Source organism: Rhamphochromis longiceps, linkage group LG8 (genome assembly GCF_057381845.1).
Source record: "Rhamphochromis longiceps isolate RC_006_pf linkage group LG8, R_longiceps_female_GT1.1, whole genome shotgun sequence".
Taxonomy (NCBI): domain Eukaryota; kingdom Metazoa; phylum Chordata; class Actinopteri; order Cichliformes; family Cichlidae; genus Rhamphochromis; species Rhamphochromis longiceps.
Window position 1 is genome coordinate 29,355,310 of NC_140564.1, and position 15,733 is coordinate 29,371,042.

The 15,733-nt window shown below is 35.1% G+C and overlaps 2 protein-coding genes and 1 pseudogene across 2 annotated transcripts; 2 read left to right on the plus strand and 1 right to left on the minus strand.

Moving 5' to 3' along the window:
• Positions 1–479: 479 nt before the first annotated feature.
• LOC146663965 (interferon a3-like) lies at positions 480–1,483 on the minus strand. The gene is made up of 5 exons (XM_085415359.1): positions 1,352–1,483; positions 1,164–1,247; positions 866–1,015; positions 689–772; positions 480–578 (listed from the first exon to the last, which is right to left on the minus strand). The coding sequence occupies exons 1-5, from the start codon at positions 1,481–1,483 to the stop codon at positions 480–482; spliced, it is 549 nt and encodes a 182-aa protein (XP_085271485.1).
• A 5,146-nt stretch (positions 1,484–6,629) lies between these two features.
• On the plus strand, positions 6,630–7,502 carry LOC146663966 (interferon a3-like; annotated as a pseudogene).
• Positions 7,503–13,696: 6,194 nt separating this feature from the next.
• On the plus strand, positions 13,697–14,695 carry LOC146663967 (interferon a3-like). Its single transcript, XM_085415356.1, has 5 exons — positions 13,697–13,828; positions 13,928–14,011; positions 14,155–14,304; positions 14,403–14,486; positions 14,597–14,695. Exons 1-5 carry the CDS (start codon positions 13,697–13,699, stop codon positions 14,693–14,695), a joined length of 549 nt encoding a protein of 182 aa, XP_085271482.1.
• Positions 14,696–15,733: the final 1,038 nt, after the last annotated feature.

The following is a 15,733-nucleotide window of genomic DNA, read 5'->3' on the forward strand; positions in this document are numbered from 1 at the left end:
AGGTTTTTTTTCGTCCCCTTTAGCTAAATGTTGTGATATCTTATGATATCAATCTTATGATAAAGTGAGAGGGAAAAAATAGACTAATCTGTTTTTGTAATTTCTATGTTATACGTGCAGATCTGTCTTTGTGAACGATCAAAGAGATTTTTCTTTGGCTCGGCAGGTTTCTGATATTTGATTCTACCTATTAAAAAGCATCATCTGTGAAAATGCAACATCTGTTTACTTCGTTTTGCAGGAAAAAAACATGTCCACTTTCTTTTTTAAATGGGAAATATTTATTGATTTCAACATATAAAATGATACAGAAAATGTTCTGTTTAATTTAAAGTAAATTCACAAATAAATAAAGACATGCTGTTTAACACTTAGAAATATTCACTTATACAAGCAATGTAAAAATCAGTAAATAAATTAGTAGATAAATAAGTTAAAAAATGACTAAATTAATAAATCCTTCCTGTAACAGACAGATTTTAGTTGGCAGTGTGCAGAGATGAAGCCAGCTGTTCTGCTCTCATTAGATGGGCTTTGGCTTCTTTCCTGATCACCTCCCAGGCTTCAGCACTGTGACCCTACAGAAATACCAATATTAGTATTCTTATTGTTATTGAAACAAGTTATTATATCTATTTATCTTAAGGATGATCTAAACCCCAAATTAATGAGAATGATGTGATCTTACCATTTCCTTTAGGATATGATGTGAGAGTCTCTTAAAGTACATGTGCAGCTTTGTGGTTTTCTTCTTGTGACTGTGGCTCCCAATCTAATTTAATTACAAGCAAAACGACAATTAAGAATATGTCATGTCATATAAAGTATTTGAATGTAATAAAAACCTAACCGAAAGTGAACTTACACAGGAGCGAAGCTCTTCAGCCTGTTTGTTGACAATATTGAGAAAGTTCCTCACTGTGCTGTCCTCCCATGATGCAGCGCTGTGATCCTCCTCAAACAGGGCAGCCACCTCCTCCAGAATCTGAACTGTGAAAGCCAGTTTATCCTCAACCTAGCAGGAGAGTAATCAAATATAATTTACTCACAGGACTGTCTCTGAAAAGAAAATTACGTTTCTAAGTTAAAACTGAAGTTGGCTTACTTTAAAGAGTTGTCTGGGATATTACGGGATTAAATCAGAAAAACAGAGATTTACTTACTGATGATTTGGACACCTGGTGGTACAGGTGATTAGGGAAGGCCACGGTGACCTCCACTTCAGTGATGTTAGTGGAATTATTAGCCTGCATCACACACAGAAGCACATGGAGTGTTTCAGTAAACAGGCACTAAATTTACGCACATTTAAAAATTTTTTTAGCATAAATATTAAAAGACGTGCACTCACCATGGTATCAAGTAGATTCAGAGTCTCTTCGTTGTGCTGTTTGAATTTATGATCCATCCATCTGCAGCTCAACGAGGAGCCTGCAGTGACCAGACCGAGAAACAGGCAAGCAAAGAAAACCCTGCTGATCATTTTCCAAAAGGTATTAACTGCTCTTGTATGAAGCAAACTCAAATGTCTCCTGGTGTTCTGATGTAGACCAGTAACGCTGGATTTATAGCAGAAAAAACGGAAAAAGGAAAACACCTGTGGCTTTCATTACATCATGCAGGTAAGTGACACATTTCAGAATTTGTATTTATATTGTAATTTATACATTTCAAACATCCTAAACTATTAATAAAGATTCATTTACTTATAATTACTATTAATTTAGTTATAACGCCTACTGTTAAGAAATGCATTTTATTTATAATCACTGAAATGCTTTACCTTCTCTCTGTTTATATCGAGACCTAACATGTAACAAATCAAATTTTTAAACTTATTGTTGGATACTTGACTTACATATATTTAACACAAAATATATTAAGCATTTAAGCTCATTTATATTTTACTCTATTTATTTAATATTTACTCTGTTTATTTAATAATAAATTATTTCATTGACTTTTATGTAATGATTTTTTTCCCCAAGGAATTCTTTCCATACAGACACGATGTTTTCGGTAGTAATGCGGATTTTCTTCATTTTCGAATTATCTAATTAACTACCTAAACACGTAAAACTGTTAATTACGCAGTACGTGAAGCTGTAGATCTAATTGCACCATATCCACAGTGCCACAAAGTTCCTGTATAAAGAAACTGAAAGTGATTTCGTGACCCAGCGCCTGCGCTATGTCGCGCATTCTGAGTAATATTTAACCTTCTGGGAATTTAGAGTGAGAAGCAGGTAACCTGGAGAAGAGGATTCACCCTTACATTTTAATGTGGCAACCTGAGCAGATTTGAATCCTGATTTTTTTTTTAAATCACTGTTTAAACTATGAAGGAATGCGACTTTTTTTTTAGATTTTTATTCTTCCAAGCCAAAACCCTATACGTCATCACTGCTTGGTGTTGTAATTGACTGTATCTAATTTTACAGAAATAATCTTTTTAGCTTTGTATTGGCAGCTAATTTCCCAATAATACATGTGAGAGTTTAAACAATTCAAATTATGCCATCATGCATGAGTTGTGTTTGTCGTCATGCTTTTTTAAGGTATTTGGTTACCTGTGTTCCTGCTTGAAGCCATTATAATGATGTAAAATAATCTTTATCAATGTTTTTTTTTTTTTTAGCAAATTCTAAATATTTTTAGATCATTTTATTAAATCACTAGGAGACGTTCAGTTTACTTATATAAAGGCAATTTATACATTTTCAAAAATTCATAAACAGGATTTTCTTTGTTTGTCTGTTTCTCAGTCTCTTTACTGGGGCCTACATGAGCTCTCATAGAGCCACAGACAGGGTATAGGTAGCAAATCTATCACAGGGCAGACAACCATTAACACATGCATTCACAACTATAGCCAATAATTGGCAGTCAGCCTAAAGAATGCATTTCTTTGTGGAAGGAAACCTCAAGCATTGGAAGAACAGAAAAACCCAACACAGAAAGCCCCCAGCCTTTTTGCTGTGACTCAGTAACAATAACCACAACACCACCACGCTGCCCTTTTTAATTTGCTTCTCTTTTTTCATATTTAAATGCAAATTTCTGTCAGATAAAATCACTTCAATAAACCTGGATACAGAATGGTAGGTGTGTGGCAAGAAAAGCCCCCTGCTGCAGAGGGATGCAGGTTTAAAGACTTTCGTTTTGGAGCTTTTATAAACAGGTGCACACTTAAGTGCATCAAATGGACCTCGGAAAATTCTCCAAAAACAAGGCACTGAAGTGTCTTGTATCGCCTTGCAAACTTTAAATACAAAAATGAAATTATACAAATGTCTCTTTTAAGTCAAACTGCCTCTTTCTGTCATCTGTCCTGATATAAAAACAATTTTTATGCCATTTTTACCATCTCCGATCCATCCTGGCTACCTGCAGCAAGTCACATCAAGATGCAGAATACTGTCAGCTTCAACACTGTCTGCATTTTTGATAAACCTGCATAGATTAGCTAAGCTGACAGAATTTAATCTTAACTTTAATTATTGTTGCCAGGCTGGAGTCACTTCCTTTTACCATTTGAGGGACTCACAGTCAAAAGTCTAAAATGCAGTTGCATGCACAAATAACAGTGGATGACCTTATTACATTATACAAACTAGAGGATTATATACAAAACAATAGAAAGACAACATTGGAGAGCAAAGTGCTTGGACGGAGTGCGAAGCAGTTCAGTGTTTAAATATTAAACATGTTAGTTTTACTGTAACGAACAGGTACAAGTGTAATCAAAATATTAAAGTTCTGATAAGATGATAAGCTTCGACTTTTAAGTTCATCAGCTTTTTCGGGTTTACAGTAGTTGGCATTAAGAGTAAAAATGTTGAAACTGAACTGCAAACGAGCATAAAAACTCCTATTTAAAGACCTTGAGTAAATCATTTATTACTTGTAGACTTGACTATGTATTGACATAGTATATTGGAATGAGCAACACTGATATCCCAAGACGCTTCTAGATGCTGGCAGCGTGTGTTTAGAATATAGAAAGAATATCATAAAAATATTTGCTCAGTATAAATTAAAAGAAAAATGAATATGTTGATCAGCATTAATAAATCAAAAATCAACATAGCAATAATACATACATACACAAACAATTTAATAAAAAATAATAATAACTATAGATATAAATAGAGAATCGAATAAATTAAAACAGCGTTCATGTCACAGACATGATAACAGACAGATTTTAGTTGGCACTGTGCAGAGATGAAACCAGCTTGTCTGCTCTTACTAGATGGCCTTTGGTTTCATTCCTGATCACCTCCAAGGTTTCAGCACTGTGACCCTACAGACACAACAATATGATCGTAGTTATTATTAACATATTCTGGAATACTTAATACCTAAATATTAATTCTAAGTAAACATAAATCATAAGGTCTAAAAAACTTGGAAAGAAAAGCGTCTGGACTTCTTTAAGTTGCTTGAAGACGTTTCACCTCTCATCCAAGAAGCTTCTTCAGTTCTAGGGTCAATTGGTGGAGAGTCCCAGATTTAAACCCTGTGGGAGTTTACCCCCCAAAAGGGAAAAAAGGACCCCCTAATGATCCACTACCTAATCACATGAGCCAAGGTGTGAAAACGGGTGTAGGTCACAATCAGCCAAGGTTTCAGGGGAGCTCATTGTAAAACCTAGCCCTACCCTATCATGTGATTTCCTAAGGTCAAATGGCCCAGGATGTGAGTGAGCGTTAAGGCGTCTGGGAAGGGATCTCAAAACTGGATTATAGATGGCAGACAGTTGGTGTCGTAAACCACCGCCTCTGTTCAAAGATGGTCACTCACAGTGGACATAGATGCCCTCTTTTACTCCTCTTTCAAACCATCTACATTCCAAAATGTGAACATTGGCAACCTCCACTGGACAAAGGTCTAAAGGACAAAGGTCACTCTTTCGAGGATGCCAGTGTTCACATATAACTGAAGCAGGTGCACGGCCAGAATTTTTTTTTTTTTTTTTAGAGGTGGCCATATGGGGGCCACGAAAAATATATGAGTGGTACACCAAAAACAGAACAGCGTAGGGGCACAGCAGAGGGGAGGGGGTGACGACGGGAAATTGTGAGAGACATACAAAGTGACACAATATGGTTGATAAAAAATGCATATCAAAGAATAAACAAGTTAATGTTTCTACTTATTGTCAAGTGTCGTCCTGTCTTGTGCTCACGTTTATTAAAATTATTACCGACATAGCTACATAGGACAGTCTTACCAAGGGAACCAGCCATGGAATTTTTGAAATTTTTGGCTACTTGATTTAATTCTATCTAAGGCAGGATATTTGTGCTATTGCCCATTTATATATTTACTTAATTTCTTTCATACTAATTTATTTCTGTGATTGTCAGTGATGGTCTTGTTTTCCCAGGAATTCTCTGCGTACAAGCAACGTTTTCGATCTGCACACTGACCAACGCGGTATTTTTCTACTGTCCAAATGAGCGATTTAATTACTTAAACGGAAAATCACCCAATACGTAAAGCTGCAGGTCTAATTGCACAGTAGGTATCTGTTGTGCCAGAAATGGGAAGTTCAAACATAAAGAAACTGAAAGTTAGTGAATGTGCGCGTGCACTGTTGCTATCATTCTTAAGAATCGACCTTTGATATTTCACCTTCTGAGGATTTAGAGTGATGAGTAGGTAACCTAGGAGTTCACCTTTACATTATAATGGGAAAATCTGAGCAGATTTTAACCCTGAAATGGAAACAAAACTTGCGCATTGTTCAAAGTTTACATTATAAAGGAATGCGTCTTTGTTTAGAGTCTTATTCTTCGTCTTCCAAGAAAAAAACCTATATGTGTGCATTGCTTGGTGTTTGTAATTTAGCACTCATTTAAGGTATCTAATTTGTCAGAAATTATCTTCTGAGCTTTGTGCTGGAAACTCAGCCCAGTAATACACGTTTTCAATATCGAACATCAAATAACTCAAATTACACCATCAGTTGTGAGTTTTAATTGTGATTTTTTTTTTTTTTTTTAGGTATTCAGTTACACATGTCGATTGCCTGTAACCATTATAATGATGGCAATTAATCCTCAGTGTTTAAATTTTTGTTTGTCCTAACATTTGGGATATTTTATTTCCTTATGATACAAATTAAAATCCGTAATGTTCTCTGCATAGTGAAAGCCGTCATTCACCTTCGGGATTCACACAGCAGGTTATTTTGATTTGATTTGATTTTTATTGATTAGCATTCAAATATCTCAGTGAAAACAGAACAAAGATCTACCACAAAGCAAGAAAGCATGAGACAAGGCTAATCAAAAGGTATTGGCTGAAGCATTTGCTTATTACGCCAACCCTTTTCACAAAATATCTTTTTGCATGCAGCTCGAAGCAAATAATAAAACAAAGCAAAAACCAAACAAACAAACAAACAAACAAACAAACAAACAAACAAACAAAAAACTTTCCACCTTAGATAAGTAACTACATCAAAGCAAAAGAATCAAGAGGGTTTTTTTTTTTTGGGGGGGGGGGGGGGTTGGAAAAAAATGGAAATGGAAAGCTATAAACGCGGCATTTCAGGTATTCTCCATCAGAACAAGAGGAAGCTCTTGCTTCATGCAAAAGCAATTAATACCTTTTGAAAAAATGATGATGTGGATATTTCCTTTGCTTGCCTGTTTCTCGCTTTGTTCACTGCAGGCTCCTCGTTGAGCTGCAAATGGATGGATCATAAATTCAGACAGCACAACGAAGAGACTTGATACCATGGTGAGTGCACATCTTTTAATATTCAGTCTAAATATTTAAAAGTGTACTGACTGTAATTTAGTTATTTAAACGTAGTGCCTGTTAACTCAAACATGATATGTCTCTGTATGTGATGCAGGCTAATAACTACACTAACACCACTGAAGTGGAGGTCACTGGTCTTCCCTAATCATCTGTACCGCCAGGTGTCCATATCATCAGTAAGTGAACCTCAGCTTTGACTTAATTAATTAATCAACGTATTTATTTATTTTCAGAGACAGTCATGTGAATACATAATCTGTGATTGCTCTCCTTCCAGGCTGAGGATAAACTGGCTTTCACAGTTCAGGTTCTGGAGGAGGTGGCTGCCCTGTTTGAGGAGGATAACAGCTCTGCATCATGGGAGGACAGCACAGTGAGGAACTTTCTCAATATTGTCAACAAACAGGCCGAAGAGCTTCACTCCTGTTTAAGTTCACTTTCAGTAACACCACTACTGAGATAACTGAGATCAATTATACTGCTTACATGGCTAAAACATATATTTAAATGACCATTTTTCCTTATTTAGATTGGGAGCCACAGTCACAAGAAGAACTCACAGCTGTATTTCAAAAGACTTTCAGATGATGTCCTAAAGAAGAAGGTACGTCTTTAATGTTTTGACCAATTCTTTAATTAAACACCTCTGGCATGTTTTAATAGTGATAATGTTGTTGTGTCTGTAGGGTCACAGTGCAGAACCATGGGAGGTGATCAGGAGGTGATCATTAGCCCATCTATTAAGAGCAGAACCGCTGGCTTCATCTCTGCACACTGCCAACTAAAATCTCTGTCACATAAAGAATGTAAAATGTATTGCCTTTATTTATTTATTTATTTATTTATCCATTGATTTTATGTATTAGTTGATTGGATTTGTATCTATTTTCAAATATGACCAACTGAAACTAACATTTTCTATAAATGTTTTGTCTGGAATTCAATAAAAAATAACTCTTATTTCCAATTAAATGTTTTCATTATTTTGATTCCTGGAAAACAAAATAACACAAAAGAATTAAAAATGTGTTTTTAATTTATATAGGTAAGTGTCCTTTGTAAGGAAGAGAGGAACCTGAGAGTCTTACTTCTAGTCTAGAGCAGTTTCTTTGTAGCTTCACACTGGTTTCAGTCTTCTCTGACTGACTGATCCTTTTCTATTGGCACTGATGGTTATTTTGCTTTGTTAGCCCCTCACACCTGTTGTGTACCTCAATTTCAAGAGGTTCACTATATACTCTACCTTTTGGGTATATTTTTAATTAATTTTATGGTGATGATGATGATAATAAAATGAAACCTAACCCATGCATTCCTTTACTGTAAGATGAAATCACAAGCATGGGAAGAACACCAAACCTTACTCAGAAGGACCATAGCTGGCCAGTGGATTCAAATTGGCCATCATTGTTGTGAGTCAACACATCTGCTTTGGATTTTGTTGGTCCAGTCAATAGGCATTATGAATAACTACAGAACCATGCTGCCCTTTCCCCCCCCTTTAAATTAGAATTCAAATTCAAGGTTCAAATCAAATCTGTTCTTCTTATTGTTTTCAAAAGTTGTCTTTTTTTGTTTTGTTTTATGGAATTATTGCTATTGGTTGCTGGAAAGCAAGTGTAAAAAAGAAAAGCCTTGAACTACTTGCAATATGAGAAAATGTGGCTCAATCACTTACAATTCATTGCTAATGACCTTTCCAAAAACATCTTGGAGTGAGGTTTTCCAGTTAAGCAGACAATATTCACAGCCACATCTTTAGCATAAAGGCATTTCTAAAGGCCCAAGTGTACTGTTGCTGCTGTCCTTGCAAACATCACAGAAGGAAGTCATGAAAGGCTCATTATTCCGCATTTCTATTAAGAAGCTACACCGAATGTCTGATGGAGTTTGCTACTACTAAAGTTGGTTCTTGAAGTTACTTCATTCATGCAATTATTCACTTTTTCAATCCCATTTGTCACTGAATTATTAGATTTTCAACCAGACATAATTCAATATAAGGTTACACAATATATATCAGAAAAACAACAACATAAAAATGTATTTTTTTTCATGTAAAAAAGTCAAAGTTATGGTTAATATTTAATAAGCCTTCAATTTATGAAAGCGATGACAAACAGCTTGAAATATCTAAACTATTGCATTTCAACAGTTTGTCTGCATGATTGCAGAGGATCTTCAAAGGCATTAAACCTTCAACATAAATAAAAAAAATTTGGTTAAATGTTGCACAGCATTCATAAAATCTGTATTAAAATAGCTGTGGCTGGGTGTGGTTTGTGGCGCGGCTGCAGGGGAGGCTGACACACATTGGAGCTCATCACGCCTGCCCCGGAAAAAACGTGCTGGCACCTGAGGTTGTTGTGGTGTGTGTGGGGTTGTAGCTGAAAAGTTGCAACTGAGTGTCGTAATAACCAGCAACCAAATAAAACTGTTAAAAGAGTGAACTGTGTAGTCGGGTCCGGGTCCAACTATTTTTGTAGTTTCTGTATTAAAAGAGCAGATCTGTCTTGGTGAATGATCAAATAGATATTTCTACACTAAACACTCACCATGTTTTAGACATTTTTTTCTACTCATTATAAATAACGGCAACACCTTTTTGCTTCCTTTTGCAGCAATCTTCCCAAATCTTCCCATTAAAATGTGAAGGAGAATCCCCTTCTTTGGCTTACCTACTTCTAAAACTACATCCTAGAGAGGCAAATATCACTGATCGATTCCTATGAATGATCGTGACAGTGCAGTTACTCAGTCACTAACTCACTTTCAGTTTCTTCATACAGAAACTTCCTGTTTATGGCTCTATGGATACTATGCTTTTAGACCTCCAGGTTTTTCTATTACATAGTTCTCTATTTTACACGCCTGGTAATTAAGTTGGTGATTTGAACAATAGGAAAATACCACATTGCTAATTGTACATATCAAATCACCTGTACCCCCACAGAGTATGGAAAGAATTCCTATAAAGCCATGCCAAAAAAATAATAATACTGAAATAAATGAAATTTAATAATAAATATATAAATGCCCAATACTACAAATGTTCTGTAATATTAAATCAAGCAGTCAATAATTGTTTTTGATTTGATTGTTTTAATTTGTTTGATGTAAAGTCACCATATAAACACTTTATTTCTTTTATCAAGCTAACACATATACAGCCTATGATAAACAAAATAGTCAGTTATGAGTTGGATTTTTTGTCATGCTTTTTTTTGGTCTTTTCTAGATCTTCAGGTACATATGTTTCTTTTTTATCATTCTGATATTTTACCATGTTCTCCGTTCTTTTGTGTAATTATAGATTTAAAGCCAACATTTAACAATCTGCTCCATCAGAACACCAGGACACCTGAGGGTTTGCTTCATACAAAAGCAGTTTATAGCTTCTGAAAAAGCGATCAGCAGGATTCTCTTTGCTTGCCTGTTTCTCGCTCTGTCCACTGAAGGCTGCTCGCTAAGCTGCAGATGGATGGATCATAAATTCAGACAGAACAATGAAGAAACTCTAATTCTACTTGATACCATGGTGACTGTTTTACTATTGTTGTGTTTTATGTTTCAGTTTTGCTAAAGACTTTTTCAAAAGCCTCTTGGAGTTGTTGTCAGAACAGACTTGTGTGAACCATGCTATGATCATGTCTTTTACTGCTCTATAGAAAAACAAAAAGCTGGAAACGGCCGCAAAGTTGCTGAAACATCACAGTGGGAAATCATGAAAGAAGTTAAAAGCAACCAAAGGGCAAACAGAAAGAAAAGGTTCTATTGATTAAAAGGTCAAAGCAGGTCAAAATTTTCCCCTTTTTGTGCAGCTTTGATAAGAGCCTACAGAAAATGTCTGATGGCATTTACTGGTTCTTGAAGTCACTTGGTTCTCAAGTTTTTTTTTCACGTTTTCCAGCATGTTTGCTGTTGGATTATTACAGTCTTGACCAGACATAATTTAATGAATAATTATAATAAATAAAAAATTACACACAACGTACTTTAGAAACAAAAAAACAAAGAAGAACCAAAGTTTAATATTTAATAACCCTTCAGAAAGCTTAAATATTAAGTATTAAATAATTATATCAACTGTTAAGTTTAATACATATTTATAATTATGTATATCTGTTAGCCCACACAGAGGAAAAAAAGAATCACTTATCCAAGCAGCTTGTAAATGAAAAAAAAGAAGAATATATTACAAAATTATAAGCTAAATGAAAAAATCCTTCTTGTAAGAATTAGAATAATGTAGATTTTTTTTCTTCAGATCATCATCTGCGAGTTTCTTGAAATGCATTTCTTTCTTCAAACACAGCTGTGTTATTATTCTCTGGCTCTCTTCCTCACCATGCCTTTTATTTTGTAATTTTGTAAAGTCTCAAGGGATGTTAATCTTCCCATGTTGCCACAAGTTTCACATATTCTAGGTAAAAGAAGGTGAAATATCACTGGCCGGTTCCTTTGAATGAATGCTGAATGGCAACAGTTGCAGAACCACAAAGCCACTTTTTATCGCTTCCTTTTTATGTCTCGTGTGGATACTGTGCAGTTTCATTTATTTATGAAGTATTAGTTTTCCACACAAGCAACTGAGTAATCATAAAAAAATCACATAGGTCAGCGTACAGTAAAGGGTTGTGCCCTAGTGGAAAAGTACCCAGGAATAAGAAAACAATTAACCAAACCAAACCATTAACAATCTGTGGAAATAATTCATGTGTAAATGCACAATACCCAAATTCAGCAGCTAACAAATCATTTTAATTGTATAATAGTCTAAATGTAATAAAGTTGGAATGATATTGTTGTAACACATTATATTTTTTTTATACCAAAACACAAGCTATTCCAGTGATAAAATCTGAAACTTTGAATTTATAATAAAAAGCTACTAAAGCTACTCAATGCCATCTAATAAGTTGGATTTTTGTTTAGTTTAAATATTTCAATATTGTGTTTGATGCTTTAAACACTTGATGAGTTTAATGCAGGATAACTGAACCAACACCACTGAAGTGGAGGAAAATATACCCTTCCCCAATCATCTGTACCGTCAGGCGTCTCCAGCTTTTACTTCTAAACCTACTTCTCTTCTTCTTCTTCTTCTTCTTCTTCTTCTTCTTCTTCTTCTTCTTCTTCTTCTTCTTCTTCTTCTTCTTCTTCTTCTTTTAAACAAAATCACTGGATGTAATAAATACATTGACCTTTCCTTTTAAAAATTTCCTGAGCAGTGGTGTAAAAGTATCTGTTAGGTAGTCTGTGATTGTTCTTCCAGGTTGCAGGATTAACTGGATTTCGAATGCAATTCTCGAACTCACAAACTAATTTCTCATCATTGCTTAGCACACAAACTGACACAGGTTAACGTGACCACACAAGCAGAAGTTTAGATCGACTTTATTTTAAATCAGTATATAATAAAAGGAATAAAAAATGAGTTAATTAAAGAAACTAAAAATGACGCTTTAAGTAATATAGGATCATAATGTAGTGGAAACGGTAAATAGACCTAACCTGAAATTTCGAGATCTGCTCCAGTGATCTAGACGAGTGTGATCTGGCATATTGGTGCAATAAGTCCGTCAGATAAAGAAGAGTTACTCTTCTTAAGGGTTACTTAAGTGTTTAAAAATGAGCTACAAAATTCACAAATGCTAATATTTTATTAATTCGTTAATATATGTACCAGTGAATATATGCTCACATTTGCATGACATCAGAACCACCTGCACTGGGGTATTAGTGTTGTTCATTCCAATATACAGTGAATTGCTTAATCAAATCTACAGGCGATAAATTACTCAGGGTCTTCAAAATGAGAGTTTTTATGCTTTTTTATAGTGGTCACAATTCAAGCTAGGCCGTATTTGTCCTGTACCGGTCCAGAAAATTTTGAAAATTGAAATTGTGGGTTTCAGTCAGGGTTACTGATCTCGTGTCTGCCTATACAATAGTAGTGTCTTTATTCATTATTTCTCAATTGAGATGAAAACATGGGCTAATCTTCCGATTAAGACGTGAAGCAGTTTTCCGTAGGTTACCTGGTTCACACAGGGAAGCCACAGGTTCAAGATAAAACAAGGCGAAATGTCACTCATCGGTTCGCGTTACGACACATTCCGCACAGTCATCAAGCCACTTTCAGTTTCTGAAAGTAAGAACTTCCCTTTTATAGCACACATGGACACTGTGCAATAGACCTGGAGCGTTAGGTAAAAGAAGCAACTGAGTAATTCCAACTGTGAAAAAAATACATTGTTCGTTGTTCAAACCGAAAACACTGTGTGCTGTGTGAAAAAAGATGCCGAAAAAAGGAAAAAAAAAAAACACAAACAAGTAATGCAAATTGATGAAATGTGCAGTACCAGCTTTTATTATAAATTACACAGATTTAAGTAAGGTGGCCGTTAATGAAATCTCATTGTATTTAATTATTTTTATTTTCGGGGTGTAAACTGGCGCTAAAATCGAGATAAATATTCAAGGAAGACGTAATTTTTTTCATATCACAACTTAACTATTTCAGAAACATGTAGAGGTAGCCTAATGGGGAAAAAAATCAGCTGTGAGATGTGTTTCTTGTTTTGTGTTTCACGTATTTAAGTTCATGTATTTATGTTTGGCAGGTAACTCGTAGTGACGTAAATTACTAAATTAACGAGGGTGATACCTTAGCTTGTTTAAAAACGCTGCCTATCCTCCACTGTGGAATATTTTCTTTGATTTGGATACAAATTCTAATCTGAGATTTCCGACATTACAGCCTGTTGTACGTTGAGGCCTCAACCCGCTCACCTGCGGGTTTCCCAGGTATGGAAAATGAAATATGTTCGCTCTGCTATAAATGCAGCGCTGCAGGTCTGCTCCATCAGACATCCGAGAGTTTGCTTCATACAAAGGAAGTTTATACCTTTAAAAAATGATGAACAGGATTCTCTTTGCTTGCCTGTTTCTCGCTCTGTCCACTGAAAGCTCCTCGCTAAGCTGCAGATGGATGGATCATAAATTCAGACAGCACAACGAAGAAACTCTGAATCTAATTGATACCATGGTGAGTGTTTAATGCTTTAATATTAGTTAATTTGTTATTTTTCGTGAAAGAATTATTTCAATTTAGCATCTGATGACTAAAACACTCAATGTGTTTCAGGCTAAAAACTCCACTAACACCACTGAAGTGGAGGTCACTGTGGCCTTCCCTAATCACCTGTATCACCAGGTGTCCAAATCATCAGTAAGTGAACCTCAGCTTTTGCCTATTTATAGAAAAAAACATAATTTTCCCTTAGGACAGATTAATTTGGTCTTTTAAATCCACTCTTATTATTATTGAAGCATTTCTAAAGTGGTCTGTATTTGATCTTCTTCTTCTTCCAGGCTGAGGATAAACTGGCTTTCACAGTTCAGATTCTGGAGGAGGTGGCTGCCCTGTTTGAGGAGGATCACAGCTCTGCATCATGGGAGGACAGCACAGTGAGGAACTTGCTCAATATTGTCAACAAACAGGCTGAAGAGCTTCACTCCTGTGTAAGTTCACTTTCAGTTAGGTTTTTATTACATTCGAATATGATACTTTACATGACATGACATATTCTTAATTGTCATTTTGCTTGTAATTAAATTAGATTGGGAGCCACAGTCACAAGAAGAAAACCACAAAGCTGCACATGTACTTTAAGAGACTCTCACATCATATCCTAAAGGAAATGGTAAGATCACATCATTCTCATTAATTTGGGTTTTAGATCAACCTTAAAGTAAATAGATATAATAACTTGTTTCAATAACAATAAGAATACTAATATTGGTATTTCTGTAGGGTCACAGTGCTGAAGCCTGGGAGGTGATCAGGAAAGAAGCCAAAGCCCATCTAATGAGAGCAGAACAGCTGGCTTCATCTCTGCACACGGCCCAATAAAACCTGTCTCTTGTCATGTCTGTAATGACGGCTGTGTTAATTTAATTGCTTGTCTATTTATTTTATTTATTTATTTATTTAGTTAGTTACTTGGTTATTTGTATATTTTTGTTTTGATTGTTTTTCTATGCTGATGAAGATTTAGGAATATTTTTTATCTTTATAATGAGCAAAATGAACATTTTGTAAAATATATTTTACCAAATAAAAGAGTCTATCTTCTTACAAAGTGAATTTATTGTTTATATTACTTTTTAATATCAAAATGGTGAACTTGTAAGTTCCTTTAACCAGATTTCGATTGCAATTAAACTAAAAAATAAAAAACAAAACTCCACAGTGCTTGGAAGTTCACGAAAGTGGAATGAAAGTGTTCTTTAATGGGTTAAAAGGAAAGCCCATAATATAAGATGTAACTCTTCTGTCACTTAATCAATAAATTGACACGATTAAGACAGTTATTTCATGATGAAATAAACAAAAACGTGGGTAATGTTTTTCCAGTCTTTCTGTTTTACATTGATCCAGTTTGGGCCAAATTTTAACTGATGGCCTCACATTTGGAATATTTTGACATAGAGAGGAGTTCATGGTCTCCTCAGGGACTACAAGTTGTTCACGTCTTATGGCTGCAAAACAAGTCCTCTTGTATCTGTGCTAAAATACTTAATTTCAGATGTGATGCTGTGAAGTTTACTTTTTGTTAAATAATTATAAATACTGTCGTCTAAGCTTCCACTTAAATTATTTTACAACCTGAAAATGACCAAATTATTTATTTATTCTTTTATTTATTTTTAATGCTCGAATATGGAAAAACTTAGAATTGAAGAAGTATGTACCATTTTTCAGTTCTTTTATGCATGATATAGGTATATTTGTATAGGCATTGTGCTCATGTACTGCATCATCACCCCACTTTGTGTGGGGTGGCTGAGGCTCAGGTGGTAGAACAGATCAGCTACTGATCGGAAGGTTGGTGGTTCGATCCTTGGCTTCCCCAGTCTGGATGCCTTGGGCAAGATACTAACCCTGAGT